At 44.0% G+C, this 16,273-nt stretch overlaps 1 protein-coding gene across 2 annotated transcripts in view; it reads right to left on the bottom strand.

Annotated features, from left to right (window-relative positions):
- The window catches only part of ZCCHC24 (zinc finger CCHC-type containing 24), a 116,832-nt gene extending 100,842 nt beyond the window's left edge, over positions 1–15,990 (bottom strand). For both annotated transcript variants that reach the window (XR_012776169.1, XM_075505184.1), the window contains exon 1: positions 15,308–15,990. Coding sequence is in view for 1 of the 2 variants with exons in the window: in XM_075505184.1 (XP_075361299.1) it covers positions 15,308–15,547 (240 nt within the window). In the remaining variant the exon portion in view is untranslated. The remainder of the gene's footprint in view (positions 1–15,307) is intronic.
- Between the last annotated feature and the right edge of the window lie 283 nt (positions 15,991–16,273).

Consider the following 16,273-nt stretch of genomic DNA (forward strand, 5'->3'; position numbering starts at 1 on the left):
TAGGAGCCACTTTCTCTTACATACACTTGGAATAATACAAAATCTTTCTTTTTAAGAGCCCCTCTTGCCAAGAGATTCTTAAAGTACTTCACATGCATTACACCCATCGGTAACTTTGCAAATTCCCCTTTATCTGATTTTTATAGAAGGGTGGGTGTATGGACGCACAGAATGTGTGAAATCCCAAATGCTTTACCCATTGCCAAAAATCTGGAACATCCCCTGGGGATGTAGAATACATAACTCCGGGCCCATCAGGAGGCTGACATTTCTGCCCCAAGGGCCAACCCAGTGACAAAACAAAACATACCTATCTGCTGCCTTCAGTGGGCTTTGAATTGGACTCACAGTGGTTACTATTTTCTTTCCCACATATCCTTTACAGTGAGCTATTACCCCCATTATAAGGGAGCAGTTTGGCACCACGACTGGATATTACATATGGCACGTGTCAGGTCAATACGGAAACGTAAGGGTTGCAATGACCGCAGCTTTGCCCACTCTCTCAGCAAACCTTTACAAACTTTTGTTTGTTTCACCCATGGCAGCCACAAGCCTTGTCAAAGGCCAGGATCCCATCAGACTACAGGCTCTACTGACACTAAATCATAATCTTAGCAGCCACCAACGGCTCTGTGGCCGAAGCGTGACACATGGCTCTGAAAGTGGCCAGCTGCTTCAGCTGGCAGGACATTAGTGCTATACGTGCCAAAGTTGGACACGCCAAAACATCCAGTCTACACACACCACCATGAAACACTTCCCTATAATCATCTTGAGGCCCAGTGTTAAAAAAGGAAAAGACACAAATATAACATCCCAGAAGATGACAGTAAAGGAGAAGACGGACATTGCCGACGTCACTGGTGTTTCAAAGAACAATGAATTCGTTAAGGAAAAGTCCTAGACGATCCCAAGATGCAGCCCATCCCTTCTGGTACAGAGTCAGGCAAACTGCTTCAGCAGTTCCTGCCAATCTGACCTGGAAAATGGTCTTAAATCAGTTCAACTCTGAGTCAATGTGAAAAACACATCAATCTGGCACTTGAAAGATGCTATAAAGAGCACCAGCACAAATGGTGCTGCGTCCTGTTGCTAGCTGTGGAAATCTCCAGTTCTTCAGAAGGAGATGAGGAAAAAAGCCATTCCAAAAAGCCAAGTTATACAATAAGGGTGGTGGTGGGAAAGTTCATCCCAGCCCCTGGAATCAAACAGCAAAAGCCCAGGAACATGTAATGAATGTGATGAAAGCAAATGGTCATTTAGTCCATTTTGTCTTTGTAGAAGACAAGGGGTGAATGAATATTGCTGAGATACATAAAACAGGGTTTTTTTTGTCTGGGGCACTTAATTGAGCAAATCAGCAATTCCACCCTTACTAAGTGTTTGCCCTGCTGCAAAGGGGATTTTTAAGAAGGGTTTTGAACAAAAACTTTGAATTAGCTTCACACTCAAAGGGGATGTCCAGGGGATGATCGGAGTGACAAGGAGAATGTTGATGGTCTCAGAGAGATGACAGTAGTAAAGGAAAATAGAGAGGAAGAGGGAAATGCATCCTGACTCATTCTGCTCTCGAGTATATTGGTACACGTCTGGGAGGTGGCAGGGAGACTGCTCCTCTGATGAATTTCACCAAAAGCAATGACTGCTTTGTGTTCACAGTGTGCCACTAGTAAAGCCAACCTATTTCTTTAAAAAGCAGACAACAAATAATACCTCTCAAATGGAGTCTCATTTTGAGCTATAACAGGATAGAAAGGATTTGGCAGTGAAAGGGTTAGTGCTCTCAAGAAGCCGAAAGACCACACTGCATGTCCTAATTACAAGGCTCATCAGGCCAGCTGCAATGAATTCAGGATTTCCTTATCTTGCTGTACTGGGAGGATGGGGGGCCTGGTGGTAAAACTTAGAAACTGGCTTGGTGGGAAGTTTGAGCTGATAATGTAAGTTGGTTGGTTTGTTTGTTTGTTTTTCTTCCTATGAAATTTGTCGACTTAGTTGAATGAGAACCAAACTGAAAATTTGGTGTTGTACTTTCCAAAGGTAACTCTCTGCTCAGTACATCTTTAAACTGTTATCTGTTGGTGGTGTTGGGAAGTAAGGCTTCCTTTTGTTATTTGTTTGCTAAGTGTTTCCAGTTAAAGGGCACGTAATCTGAGAGATTGTACTGTGGTCCTTTGTGAAAGAGGCAGCTATTGTCTCTTATAGCTTTGTAACTCTGATTTCCAGTTGGGTAACATATGTGAGTGACTCAAGAGTTCCAGCATCTAACTCACCTCTAAGAAATTCTTAGTTAAGTGAATGATCTGGCAAATGCTCTTGATTCCCTTGGCTGGTCCCTGCCTTTCAGAGACAGCTTTTGGGACTGAAGTGCCAAGAGGTGGATAAGAAAACACTGAAACAGAATTTAGCTCTTCAGCTTCTTTTTTAGCAATGGTAGAATGGTGAAAATAAAGACAATAGTACTGTTATGAATATGTAACAAAACATTTGAACAAATAGATAGCAAGTCTTACTTTCCAAATTTCCCACTGGTATGGCTACTGCTTTAGCTGTAAAGGTGTTTTTTTAACAGGGAGCAGAAAGCACAGATAGCATGATAGCATCTCAGTTATGACAACATTTAATTCTGCTCAAAGGTGACAGGATTACCTGTCTTCTGGAACAGCTGATATTAATAAGCAATGGCAACCTGTTTATGTGGGAATGGCACCTTGTTATGAGGACTTACAGGAGTTAAGAAGCAAAGCTTTTAGGCATGGGACCAGAAATGTAGAGGCATATCTGGAAAATTCAGTTTCTGCCCTAAGTTCAGTTTGCAGCTGCTGGACCCTTAAGGCAGCGATAAAGGGGTACAGATCCACCAGTTACCTGAAGCTAGAATGACCTGTGCTGGTTGAAGTGGTTGATAAGCTGCATCTGGCCAGTACATTTGTTTGGTGCTCTTGGGGTTGTTTGGTTTCTTTTTTAATTTAAAAACTATACTTTGAAAAAACACTTACACCCCCCCCCCCCCCAAAAAAAAAAAAAAAATTACACTGGTAGCCCTACACAATATCTCACCAGTTAAAATAGAGGAGAGAAAGAAATATTTAAACTGGCCAAATGAGCATGAAGAAAATGCAACTTCTTGCCCTCTTTGAAGTCATCTGCTGTTTAAGTGCAATAGCTAAAACCGGATAGGAGAAGCCATATAATGCTCCTAAACTGTTGGATTCTGTGCACAACATCCCTCGTCACAGATGTCCTTCTTTGTTCCTGCTAGTTAACGGATTTAACATTGAAGTTGGCAGAGGTGACTACTCCACCTTAGCAGGGTAATTTCCTTTGGATGTGGCATCGCTATTGTGACTATTCAACCTGAAATCCAGTGGGTTAACATTTAAAAAAAGCAAAAACAAACAAACAAAAAAACCCCCCACACAACATTCCAATACTAAAAAATTCTTCCCTATTTACACCTGTTTAAAAGTATCTCTAAAGGACTTGTGAAAGAACCTGCTCAAGCTGTAAGTTAGTATGATTTGTGCTAGTGGTTCTCTCTATGTTTGTTTTAATTGCACATACTGAAGTGAGGTCCTGTAGCATTTCAATATTCCTATAACGTAGTCCAGTCATCAATTCTTCCACTACATGAAGTAGCCCGTAATTGAAAAGTGATGAGCAAAGAATTTTTGATGACTTATTTTTGCTTTAGTATGTTGCCAACCTAATAAAGCAAACAAAAATAAAGCAGTCTTAACTTCCAGAGTTAAGTTTAAGTCGGCAGGCGCCATAGCTGTTTGAAGTTTGTTGGGAAAAGGAGCTGGGTTACCCTATCATCAGTGTGGAAAAAGTAAGGTTTTCATATACTTTAAAGTATAAACATTCTCCAGTCTGTAAAGCGTGTATGATGGTAACCAGACTAGCCATGCTAATTATTAGCCCTACACTGAAATGTCAAAAGGTGCTTAAGTTATCAGCTTGGATTTTCATGAAGATAAGAACTGAGTACATCCCCATACTGTGTCACGGATAAAACAGTAGGGTAGACAAGTCATTGCCCTCACTCAGTTGCTATTTTCCTGTCGGAGGAGAGGGAAATCTGAAGCTACCCAAACAGTAACTCAGTGGCTTGTCCGTGCCAATATACAAAACTTAACCTGAGGGCCTGTATCTGTCTTCTCTGCTAGTGCCCCAAGGCCTGCTTCTGACATGGGATTTATCTGTGGGGCCATGCACCATGTGTGAAAGCACAACAGTTGCACGTGAAGATGATCACGTGTGGAGAACAGCACTTCAAAGCTGTGATTTTTCTGTGCTTCAGCTCTTTGTAAGTGGTCAAAACAGTTCCCTGTTTCTGTCCCCAAAGAAAACATCCAATGCAGAATCAATGTTTATGGCCAACCCCAAAGCCTTCTGAAAATAGAGGGATTAAATGAAAATAGTAATAAATTTAGTTGTATTAATTTGAGCCAGAAGAAATAGAGAAGTTTAATTACCAAGGCTGAACTGGAAAACCTCAAAAACTGTTCCTGTATGGCTTATGTCTGCTTTAGCTTCCCTGATAAATTATAGATACTTTTACAGAAAACAGTTTAAGAGTTTACTTAGTAACATTTTGTCATTGGACAAGTGCAAGCAAAGCTCATCACTCAGTGAAGAAAACGTTTGCCTGGAGGAAGAAAAAAAAAGACCCGGACTCCTGTTTCCTTCTGAAGTCACTGTTTAAGTTCGCTGTCAAAAAATCTGGTCTTTGGGCTGACTTTAGTAAAATGTGAATTACTCAAGTTCCTTATCTAGAAACACAGATAAATGTAGATTAGCCAAGTAAACCTTAATTAATACATTCCTGGCTAGTTAGATTAGCCAAGTATACCTTAATTCATCCTTCTTCTGTAGGGGGTTTTAGATAAATACATGTTTATATTAAACTGCTAACACTAATGCCTACTTCTAAATATTTACAGATAGATGGCACTAGGACTTTCCTTTTGCAGAAACAGTATCTTAAGGAAACAGCTATGAATGTGGCATGACTTGCCAGTAGTTGTGAAGCGAGTCAATGGTAGGGCAATGAATCTTTAATCCAGCAGATAGATCTATCTAATCTAGTTATTCCAGATCTGACAGCTCAGCTGGTTGTGGCTTCTCATGTTGTAATTGCTCATCACTGCTGAGACTTTGCAGAACAGCAAGTGGGTGCAACACACTCCTCTGTGTATGACTGGCATACCTTCAATTAAAAAGGTTAAAGAGCAGTGCATGCCGCCATCTCGCCTTGCTTTCAATCTGCTGATCTTTAACACTTTGATCCAAAGCTTTCAGTGAATTTCACAGATCTTTAGGTCTTAAAAAGATGCTGCTCCCCATCCGCTATACAGTGGTATAGAAGTAACAAAACACTGACAGTTAAGAAGTTGCTCAGTCACCATCTTCAGGCTTGCTGAAGCTCAGGCTGGCCTCTCAGCTCTCTGCTAGTAGTGGGACCCTCATTTCAGCCTCAGGGAAAGATTTGCTGTGGATGTCAGTGAGGACACTTGTACACAATGTTCGGGACCTCACAAAAAGCCTTTAATGGCAGATGTGGAAAGGTGGGAAAGGAGAGGATAGAGATTTCCTCTGGTCAGAGGTGCGCGGTGTTGGAGGAACTTTCTAAGTCTTGCACCAAGCTCTGCAGGGATCCTTTTCATCCACGGAATGCTAAACAACTGCCCGCTTATGTTAAAGAGAAGCTCTAACACATGAGCACTATACTAGGGACAACGGAGACCATTCACGTCGCAAATTGCTTTAACACATCCCCACAGGAGCTTTCATTCCTCAGCCTGTCCCTCGACTGCCTGCAGCTGAGTCTCCCCCGGGCTGCAGGCTGCCAACCTCCCTGACCTTTCGGAGAGAGCACCGTGGGGAGGGCCTCCGCCAGACACCTCCATCCCACTGCCTCCTCGCCTTGTCGAAAAACAAGCCTATTTTGTGGATGTCGGGACAGGGTTCTCGGACGAGGAGATTATGAAGGCTGTATAGCATAAAGTGAGGGGAGAAACGGATGGACATGTTTTGACCCCTGCACTTTCTGTTAACATCTCTGTTTCCTGCAGGAAATCTTGTCTCAATCTGACCTGCAGTTTGAAAAACAAGAGTCGGGTTTCCTCTCATTCGGTGGGTCTTTTGACACTCCAAACATAAGAAAAATAACACCCGGAAATAGATATGTGCCTGTTTAAGACACACTTAGGAAAGCATTTACCTCCTGTGCAGCTCTTACGTGATGAAAGGTTTTGCTAAGAAATGTCCATTTTGGGTTAAATAGAACTTTAAGTCTGAGACAGTTTTGTTTATATCATTTACATTCAGTAATGCCTTCTTGGCACAGAAACCTCTGCGATGGCTGCCAAAGTTTAAAAGAGGCAAAGCTAAGGTCACTGTCAGAGGTAGAAACAATACATCATCTGCCCAGAACGGGCCCCTCGCAATGCGCTCAGGGCCTCAGTTCCTGCACTCACGGGAAGACAAAAACTTTTATTAAATTGAATATAGTGAGGAAAATAAATTATTTCCATGTACGAAATGACAGGCTGGAATTTCATTTTGTGACTCCAGCTTTTAGATAGTTTTATCTACATTTATAGCCACCCTCTTAATCAGCTGTAATGCAGCACAGCTTGAAGTGTGATCTGAGCAAGTGAACCTAAAATTCCCAATCTGCTTCAGATAAATTATAAAATAACAATTGAGTAATCTGGTTTCCAAGTAGACTTAAGGACTTTTCTTTTTTTCCAGGTTGGGTCTGTTAGAGGAATGAATCTATTATTCTATTAATTTCAATTGTAATGTATGTTGGTGAAAGAGGTTATAAGAACACCTCTGTATTTCAAGGACCACTGATGCTCAAACCCTCTTAAGAGCTCTTACTAATCCCTCATTTTCAGGATGTAATGACTGCACAATAGTTCCTTTGCTTTCTGTTCAGCCACAGGTATCCACAGCCCTAATGGATACACACAAATAGCTGCCTAGCAGGCTGGCTTAGTGAGAAGAAATACAGGCTCCAATTCCCCTGCTACAATCTCAACCAATTTTAGAAACCTGGAACCCCTGGGTTGGCAAGAGAAACCTATAGGAGCAAGATGATCCCTTTAAAATGTTTGCTTGGTTGGCAGTTAGCTGGATGAGATGTAAATATAGATTTCCAGATTCCTGTGATCCTTCTAGGGTATTGCACTTGTGTTCATTCAAGAGAGACACCAAATCCTGCCATGTGGAGAGAGTAGGTGTGGGTGGTTGTTTAATACAGCAGGAAAATATTTCTGCTTTGTATATGACAGCAAGAGCCCCAGACCATGAGGGCACTTGCTGATCTTCAAACTAAATCTGTAGAAACACAAAATGTACTTCCTAAGATACAGGTTTTGGAAGACCACGCAGCAGCTCTCCGATCAGCAGCAGTTGAAAGAGCTAAGAAAAAGGGCCTACAAGAGGCTCCTTAAAATTTCTCTCAGTCAAAGTATTGGACTTGCTAGTATTTGCTTACATCAAAACACATGACAAAGTAATGGCCTAGGCTTGTGATATGTTAAAACTTAAAAACCACCAAAACTCCCAGCAGCTGTGCTGGCCTGGCCAGACAATGAGGGGCATGGACAGAGCCCACGTCTCGTAACCCTGCATTTATTCTGCTTTCCTCAAGTGAATCTGTCTATAATTTTAGGTTCTACTTTTAGCAGATCACAGATTCTTTGTGATGTTTCCGAGAATAAAAACCAACCTGCAGGAAAAAAGTGATTTAAGTTGTGACACTTACATCTATCTGAATTATGTCAGCATTACTGTAAGATTTGAATAGCTTTGTAAATAAAACTTAATCGCTTCCTTTGATCCATGATAACTTCTCTGGAACCCAGACAGAAACTGAAGTAAATGGCCATGAAGCAAAGACTTATATTCTTCCCATTTAATTGAATCATTTCATTGTGGCTTTCTAAAAGAGGGAGAAGGGCAATTCAGGAGAGTGGCAAAATGGGCATCAGGCTGCTGGCAACTTTCCTGGGGAAAAGAAACCGAGGAGAGGTACAAGTATTAACCGTTATATTTCACAAAACCATTCAGAAGCTTTAAGGTGATACCCAGTATCACTTTTTAGGCAGCATTTATATGTATATATATATCTAGTTTTGATAACAGAATACATTTGGTTTTGTTTCTATGCAAATACATATTATCAGTATTGTATGACTTTGCTTTGTAATATCTGTGCCCGGACCTTTTTGAAACTGCACTGTGTCACTGTTTTTCATGCTTCTTAAAGTAGCATGAAAAAGATCCTCTGGTCTTAGATTTAAATATCGCTTAAATCAGGTGTCAGGGTCATTTTATGGCCCACTTAAACTCTGAACTAGAAAATTTTTCTCTGCATTAATCCTCACTTAGTGACTGCCAATAACGTGATCTTTTCTTCTAATCTTTTATTACCAAAGTAACAGGGCCATTGCTAAAAGTTGTTTGCTATCTGTTTCATACAACTCCACAAAATCTCCCAAACAACAAAAAGTTTAAAAAAAAGAGGGGGGGGGCTTGGCTTTTGGATTAAAACCGTTTGTACACCTTTTGGTTATCTATTCACTCCATACACTTCATAAATGAATATATTGGTTCAGGTCAGACTTGATTGTCTGATTATTTGTGCAGTTCATTGGAGAAGGATCTTCCTTTTCTTTTCTGAATAACTGAGTCTGTGTCTGCAGAGCAAAAGAGGAAGGGATGAAAAATCATTACCCAACACACAGTTACATCACCCCTTTGTTTGGGTGCCTTGGGATGGAAGACACTGTAAATGCATAAAATAACTGTAACCGAAAGCTGCGTGTATAAAATAGAATTGTAACAAGAATTCTACATGCTTTTGCCCCCAATTATGCGTTGGGGTTTTTTTTCTATGTATTTCCTGGTAAGTGTTTTTTCAAAACATGGATGTATTTGTGAGACAGGAAGGGAATGCCAATGCTCCTCTCAATGAGCATTTGCATAAATACAAAATCCCAAGTGATTTAAAAGAGTTGGCAATAATTTCCAACTATCACAAAGAATACATATAATTGGTCTATCTTCTATTGCTAGCTTTTTTTGTACCTATCAAAAAGAAATCAATGGTAAAGCAAAAAGCCCATATCCCTCTTTTGGAAGACTTGATTTAGGTTCAGCAATTAGTATTTTAGCTCTTGCCAGCTTTCCAAACATGGTTCAGGCTTTGATGTGATACTAAGTAGCTGCAGAAGACTATGGTGGATAATACTTTTGTTGCCATGAGCCAAAGCCCAGCTGTAAATCATGTTTGAACTAGTTAAAGCCAGAGGTGGCACAGGTGCACTGCAGAGCTACAGCAGCATTTGCTTGAGGTGTGTGTGGGGTAAAGAAGCAACGAAAGAGGCTCTGACTGTTGGAGTAACTTCAACACATCTTCACTACTACTTCTTACTTCTGGGAGCTTTCTACTGTTCTTACTCAGGTAAGGAAGGCCCAGTAAAAGCAACATAACTGTATTCAGAGTACTTGCTTAAGAGAAACAAATTTGGCTCGTGTGTTCCCTTCTGCAATCAAATCACTATGAGGTAATTCAGCCTCTGTGTGAAGAACAAGAAGGATACCTACCATATCAAGTACAGTGCACTTAAAAAAAAAAAAAAAAAAAAATTAATCCTGGAGAGTAGAGAAGTCTAAAGCCATACCTATGGGATACAAATTACACCCTTCCATTTGTATGATTAACTTGAGTTTCCCACTTCTTATACAAAATACAGATCTTATTTTCAGACTCCACTTCCTATAGTACATTCACCTATGGTGGGTGTTTTTTTTTTCCTTCCCTGGCAAAAGAGGGTGTTTTCCAAAGACAGAAGTAGCAACACAAGAGGCCACGGCTGCAGAAATAAGAACAGGGAGCAAAAAAGAATGCTTCTAGACTTAAAAACCTGAATTTTTGCATTTTAAAGTACACATCCAACTGGAATTGGAAATAGAGTAGTTGTTAGCTCAAATACCTGTAATAGGATCTGATACTTTGAGTCCAGAATAGAGAGTGGGCTGTGAAAGCTGCACTTGGTGTGCTGAGGAAATATCATCAAAAGGGCTCTAGAGCTGGCTGTGTGGGAGGATGGAGGAGGCTGATGCTGCCAAAATCCCCAAACGTACGCTGTCTCCCAACTAACAGAGATTCAGCTCCTTGGAATCTCTTATAAGGACCAATGCAAGAATTGACATTTAACTTCTTGAAAAGCAGTATGAAAGGAGCCGACTGGCACTTTAAGTAGCCACAATATATCTGTAATGTACAATCATCCTGAGCCAGAGAGCACAAGTTTCTCCAACACAGGAATTGTTGAGCTATTGCCTTTTCAATACAATTTGTAGAAGGATAAGGGCACTGACATGTTAGTGCTTACATGAAGAACAGTGAGAAAAATGAAGATGAGGAAATCAATCAAATAATAATTACTATTATTAAAGGATGCCTTCATGTACTGCAGGCAACCTGTATGCTGCACTACTGTCAATAACCACGCTTAAATAAGAGGAGATAAAACTGGTTGTTTAGACTGCAAGTGAGAAGCAAGAACTCCTGACTGTAGTGCTGAGCACATCAAGCACTCTGTGGATCAGAAATGTGCTCCGTTAGAATAACTAATAATATTCCACAAAATTAAGGGAATCAGAAATTTTGGACAATATGGCAATTTCTGCTAATCCACATCTCTGTTGTATTTGCCTTAGGACTGTACTGGTTGTGAGCAGCCTCTTACAAGGTGTTTTGTTCTCTCTTTAAATCTTTTATTCATGGCTGTTCTCAGAGATATGACACTTAATTTAGTGGGTCAATTGTCTGATCTTGTATGGCAATCCCTGTGTTGTTCTGATACTATGAGAATGGTGAGTCTCTTTTTTTAATCCTATCATCCTCCAAATTAATTAATTGAGGCTAAAGAACACATCTTTCTTTATCAAGTATCAGGCTAGTGTGTATTCCTCAAATTCTATGAAAGACAGATGGAAAACAAGTTTGCCTGATATAAAATGTATTTTCTGTAGAAGTGCCAACTTCCTTCCATACATTTTTTTTTTCTGTTCTTGCCAATGTTTCATAGGATTTTGTTGTTGTTAATATATGAACGTCACTGTCATATTAACTTTATTTCTTTGGGAAACTGCCTGATAAGCATATCTATCCCAGTGCTGCAGACCTGCTTCTGTTCCATGGGGGTTTGAGTGTTATTTGCCACAGTACACTCTAAACTTTTTTTAATTCCCCAAATTTTCCTGTCCGAGTGATCTGCACCTTACCACAGCAAACTGAACTAGCTCATGTTCTCTCATTCCCAGTTAGTGCCCCTCTTACCTACAAGGACTGGATCTGGAAGTCCCTGAGTCGGAAACATGAACTACTTTTTGAAAACGGTGATTATTTTCTAATCCAGTATATGCAGTTATTTGTGCTTAAGTAAGATCTGTTTTAGATCTGGAAAGTGGCTGCCATAGAGGTTTCTAGAAGGAATTCCCCTCTTGAAAGACACACAGAGTATTGCACATGGGCAAAGAATTCATTAGGACACAGGCTCCTTCCACGTAAACATTGGCTTGTACCAGAATTAGCACTCTAGGTTCAAAGAAACAGGTTTGATTATAATAATATGGTAATTTCTAGTTACTGGTTGCTGTCTCTTCTTGACTGAAGTCAGTATTGATCTGGTAGGATGCCTACTGTGAGTATAGAAAAATACCATATGAGTCTTACACCCTTATTCTAGGTTTCTCAATTATACCACTCAACGACACAAAGCCACAGCTACCTGGCTGTGTCTCAAATGCATTAAAACCCATGTAACCAGCCCCACAACAAAACCTCAAATACTTGGCTCTGATGGATGGTGTTATAATGAGGGTGGAGCTCAGTTCAATAGCCAATTTAATGCATCTTTAATGTTCTAACATGCTTTCGTTTCATATCTAGGACAATAAACGCTGCAGTAAAGTTTTATTTAAAGCAGGTCTGTTTTGCAAAATGAGTCTTGCATATGGAACAAAACACTCATTGTCGCTTTACTGTTTAAACCTTTATTATTGCTTCTTTTTTTTTTTTCCTGGTACAATGGGCTTTTATGCACCAAACAGCTGTGTTCATCATGTTTATTTAGAAGGCGTCCATTGTAGTGGAAAAAGTCTGGAGGACAAAAAATCTTGGTGAAGTGCAAGACTACTCTGTGGGTGCTGGCGCTTTTATTTTTTTCTGTCCAGTTCCTTTGGTCAGCATGCAAGTCACATACACAGGCACTGCCATGCAGACTTGCAAACCCTGTATAACAGCAACTTTTCACAAGTGCTGTCTCTTATTCCAAGCGTTCTCCTCCAGAAATTTTCAATTGCAAGGCAACATACAGGACACGCGACTATTTTATACCCTATGATCCTATCGTTTCTCAATCTGTTGCTATTTTGGCCCCTCATTAGGTCACTTTCCAAATATTGTGTACAGCTATGTGTCAATCATTGTCACAGCTCGGCTCCAGGCTAAGCCAACCCAGGACAAAACTGGGAGGAAAAAAAATGCCAACCAAAGCAAGCGCTGTGTAGAAAACAGTCAACAGTTTAACTGTGGAAAGCTATGTGTTATTCCAAAGATAGCATAAGCCCACTTGATGCAAAAGCAGCATACAGGACTAATGCTCCCCAAAATAATTTTACACAGTTGAAATACGTGGTGTATACCCAATGGCATCTGCAAATAAACAGATGTTAGAATCTCAAGAATTAGGAGCATGACATTGTAGGAAACTCTTGGGTCACTCCTGCCAAAAAACCAGTCTAGTTTCCAGCTTCTGGACAGAACAGAGCATCTAACATATTGACAGAACTTTTTTTGAGCAACAGTATCCCTAACACCTTCTAAACCTTTGAATGAAAGCTGCTGTATACGCAGGCAGTATTAGCCTGGGGAACTAAAGGATTCCCTACTTTCTTCGGGGTATATCCAGCAGAGCAAATGTATTGCCATGCCGTATGAGATGGCTGTGCCCCTTTGCTCTTTTCAGGTTACCCTGTATTAACATGTAGTTCAGGTAAAGACTGTAAACATAGACTATGTGTCTCTATCAGCCACATAGTCAATGCTATTGTCACAGGCTGGAAAATGAACTGGAACAAACTAACATGCTTGATCTTTTAAAAATATTAAAATTTCTGTATAGAATGAAATGGCTCCTTATTTCCTGAACAGTGAATGCTCTAGGCTTTCCACAGAGCTGGCATTCTCCTTTGTCATTCATGTGCCTCAGGAAACTGTAATGCGGTTAAAAAGAGCAGAACAAAGTTGCATCCATACAGCTCATGGATGATAGGAATCCATGCAGAAACACAGCTAAGGTGACTGCTGGGATCCGAAAGCAGCACAGGCAGGGGGAGGCTGCAAAGGGGCTGACCGCTCCGAGCTGGGGCTTTAGCAGGGGCCTGGGGAAGGCCTGGCATACCGGGGAGAAGATTTTCCAGAAGAAAGGAGAAAACAGTTTGGGGGGAAAAAAACTGGAAAGAAATGTGAGCCAAGTGGAAAGGGAGAGAGTGTGACAAAAGGATTAGCCCCTACTTGCAAACAGTATAGTAGAAGCAGAAAATGAACTCGGGGAGAACTTTAAGGAAAAGAAAACTGTTTCTCAGAGACTGTTTCAAAGGCTTCCTGGATGCAGCCTCCATTTACTTGTTTTCTCCTTTTTCTCCCACGAAGAAAAAGGACCCACTGTGAGCAGAATGTACCCCGACTTGAACAAATGCAGACCTGAATGGAGTCCCAGTCTGGAGAGAGTCCATGTAGGCCAAAGCCCTGCAGTCTTATCGCTACCTGGGCACCATGAAGCTTGTAAGCCAAGCAGAGAGGGGCAAAATCTACAATTTGTAATCAACAGGTAGGTAGCTGGAAGTTTAAATTACACTGCCTGTTAGTCTTTTTGCACAACCAGTGTGCTTGTTAAGTCTGCGTGTTTTTAAACTGGGTATGTTATGTTGTGCTTCATAAGGCTGGGTACATCAGACTGAGTGGATTTTGAAGTATCTACTTTTAAAAATAGTGTCTGTTTAGAGACTGGATGTGCTTTGTGAAATTCTTAAGGAAGAAAGAAATTCTCATTAAGGAAAAAAGAATGTGTATATATAACTCCAGCTCCTAACTGTTAACAGCTATAACACCAGAGCAGTTGGGGAATTTGATTTGTTTTTAACTAAAATCCCATACCTTTGCTGACAGAAGAGGAACGTGTATTTTGGCTGTGAATACTTTTTAAACTTAAGCTTTAACGTAAATGGCGCTGGGAGGACTCTGACATGTCATTCTGTGGGAAGTGCCAGAGGGGGTGGGATGCACGGTCCATCTAACCCTCGTCAAATGGAGCCACTGCTGAATGTCTCCGGCAAGAGCTGCACGGTGGGGAATAACAACATTGTGGGATCTTCTCTGGAGAGGCTGTGAGCTGTGGTGTGCGAGGTGCCACCTTGCAGTATCTCCACGCATGTGAAGTCCCTCCAATGCAGAAGTGCTTGACCTCAACAACTTCCTGTGACAGGGAGTTCCACAGTGAATTGTCTTTGCATACCCCAGCTTTTTAGCTTCCTTCCCTTTGGTTTCATTTAGTCTTGTTCTTGCGTTACGAAACGTGCGCAAAACTTTTTTCGCTCTGTTTCTGTCACGTTCTTGTTTGTATCTCTTCCTTCTAAATAATGCCAGCCTCTGATCTCAAGCTATACGCATTCTTTATACCGAGCTCTTTAAATACCACTTAAAAAAAAAAAAGGGGGGGGGGGCGGAGGGGGGGATTTTTGCACGTTACTAGGGTTGTGGCACTCCTTGTACGTCCCCCCCCAAACCCCGGCACCGTCCCGGCCGCGCACGGGAGAGAAGCCGGTGTAACCATTTACCAGACTGTCAACACGGGCGCCCCTCGCCGCTGGCGGCCGGCGGGAGGAGGCGGCGGCGGGCGGCTTCGCCAATGCCGCTGCGGCGGCGGCGCCTCGCCCCGGCCCGGCCGCCGGCCCGTGAGCGGGACGGGCGCCGGGGAGCGCGCTCCGGCGGGGCGGGAAGGGAGCGGGGTCGCGGAAGGAGCCCGCGCGGCCGGCCGAGCCCCCCCCAGCCGCCGCCGTGCCGTGCGGGGAGCGGGGCTGCCCCGTCCCGCCGGCGGGCTCGGTCCTGGCTCGTGGGGGGGAGGCCGCCGAGGCATCATGGCGGTTGTGGCCCGGGGGGGCCGGGGGCAGCGGGCCGGGGGCTGCGCGTCGGGCGGCGGCGGCGGCGCGGACTCACCTCGCTCCGCTGGAGCTGGAAGAAGCTGTTGAGATAGCTGGAGCTGAGCGAGGAGCCCAGCTCCGGGGTGCTCTTGGTGTAGCCGAGGTCGGGGTGCTGGGACGAGGAGGGCTCGGGTCTGAAGGCATCGAAGGCGCTGGCCTGGTGCGTGTCTTGCAGCGAGAGATAGACCCAGTTGAGGAGCTGGGCGGGCTGGTAGACGGACGCGGCGCTGGTGTCGATGGCTGACAACAAGCTCATCTTTCCCCCCGGGCTCTGCCGGCGGCGGCCGTCCCCGCGGTGCCGCTCCCTCTCCCCGCGCTCCGGCCGGCGCCGCTTTCCCGTCCCTGCCGCGGGTGCTTCCTCCTCGCCGCCCGGAGGAGAGGAGAGGACGGGCCGGGCCGGGGGCTCGCTGCCGGGCCCCGCGCCGCTCTCGCTCCCCCTAAGGCCGGCGGCGCCCGCCCAGCCCCAGCGCTCCGCGCAGCACGGGCATCGCTGCTGCCGCCGCCCGCGGGCTTCGCAGGAAACTTTCTGCGCGCTCCCTCCCCGCCCGGCCGGTGCCTGCCCCGCTATCTGTCTTTATTCCCACTCCCGCAGGCAGCGGCGGGGAGGGGCTGCCGGCGCTCCGGCGGCGGCGCCGCGCCCCCATAGGCCTCCCGCCCGCCGCGGGGGTGCGGGGGGCGGCCGCGCTGCTGGATGCACGGGCGGCCCGGCGCCGCTCCGCCCCCCGCCCTGCCCGGCTGCGTGCGTGCCTCGGTGTCTGTGTGTCTGTGTCTGTGTCTGTGTGTCTGCGTGCGCGTAGCCGCGGAGGTCCCCAGGCCGCTGGCCGGGGGTGTCCCCGGGCCGCTGGCTCCTTGCCCGCCTGGTTTGCGCCGGCTCGCTCGCTCCCCGGCCTTCCTTTTCCTCCTTCCTGAAGGTTTTTATGCCGAGCACACGCAAAGCCCTTCCGAGGGCTGCTCGCCGGGCCGTTGCGGTGTTGTTTTTAAC

The sequence above is a fragment of the Mycteria americana genome, chromosome 6, assembly GCF_035582795.1.
Source record: "Mycteria americana isolate JAX WOST 10 ecotype Jacksonville Zoo and Gardens chromosome 6, USCA_MyAme_1.0, whole genome shotgun sequence".
Classification (NCBI taxonomy): Eukaryota; Metazoa; Chordata; class Aves; order Ciconiiformes; family Ciconiidae; genus Mycteria; species Mycteria americana.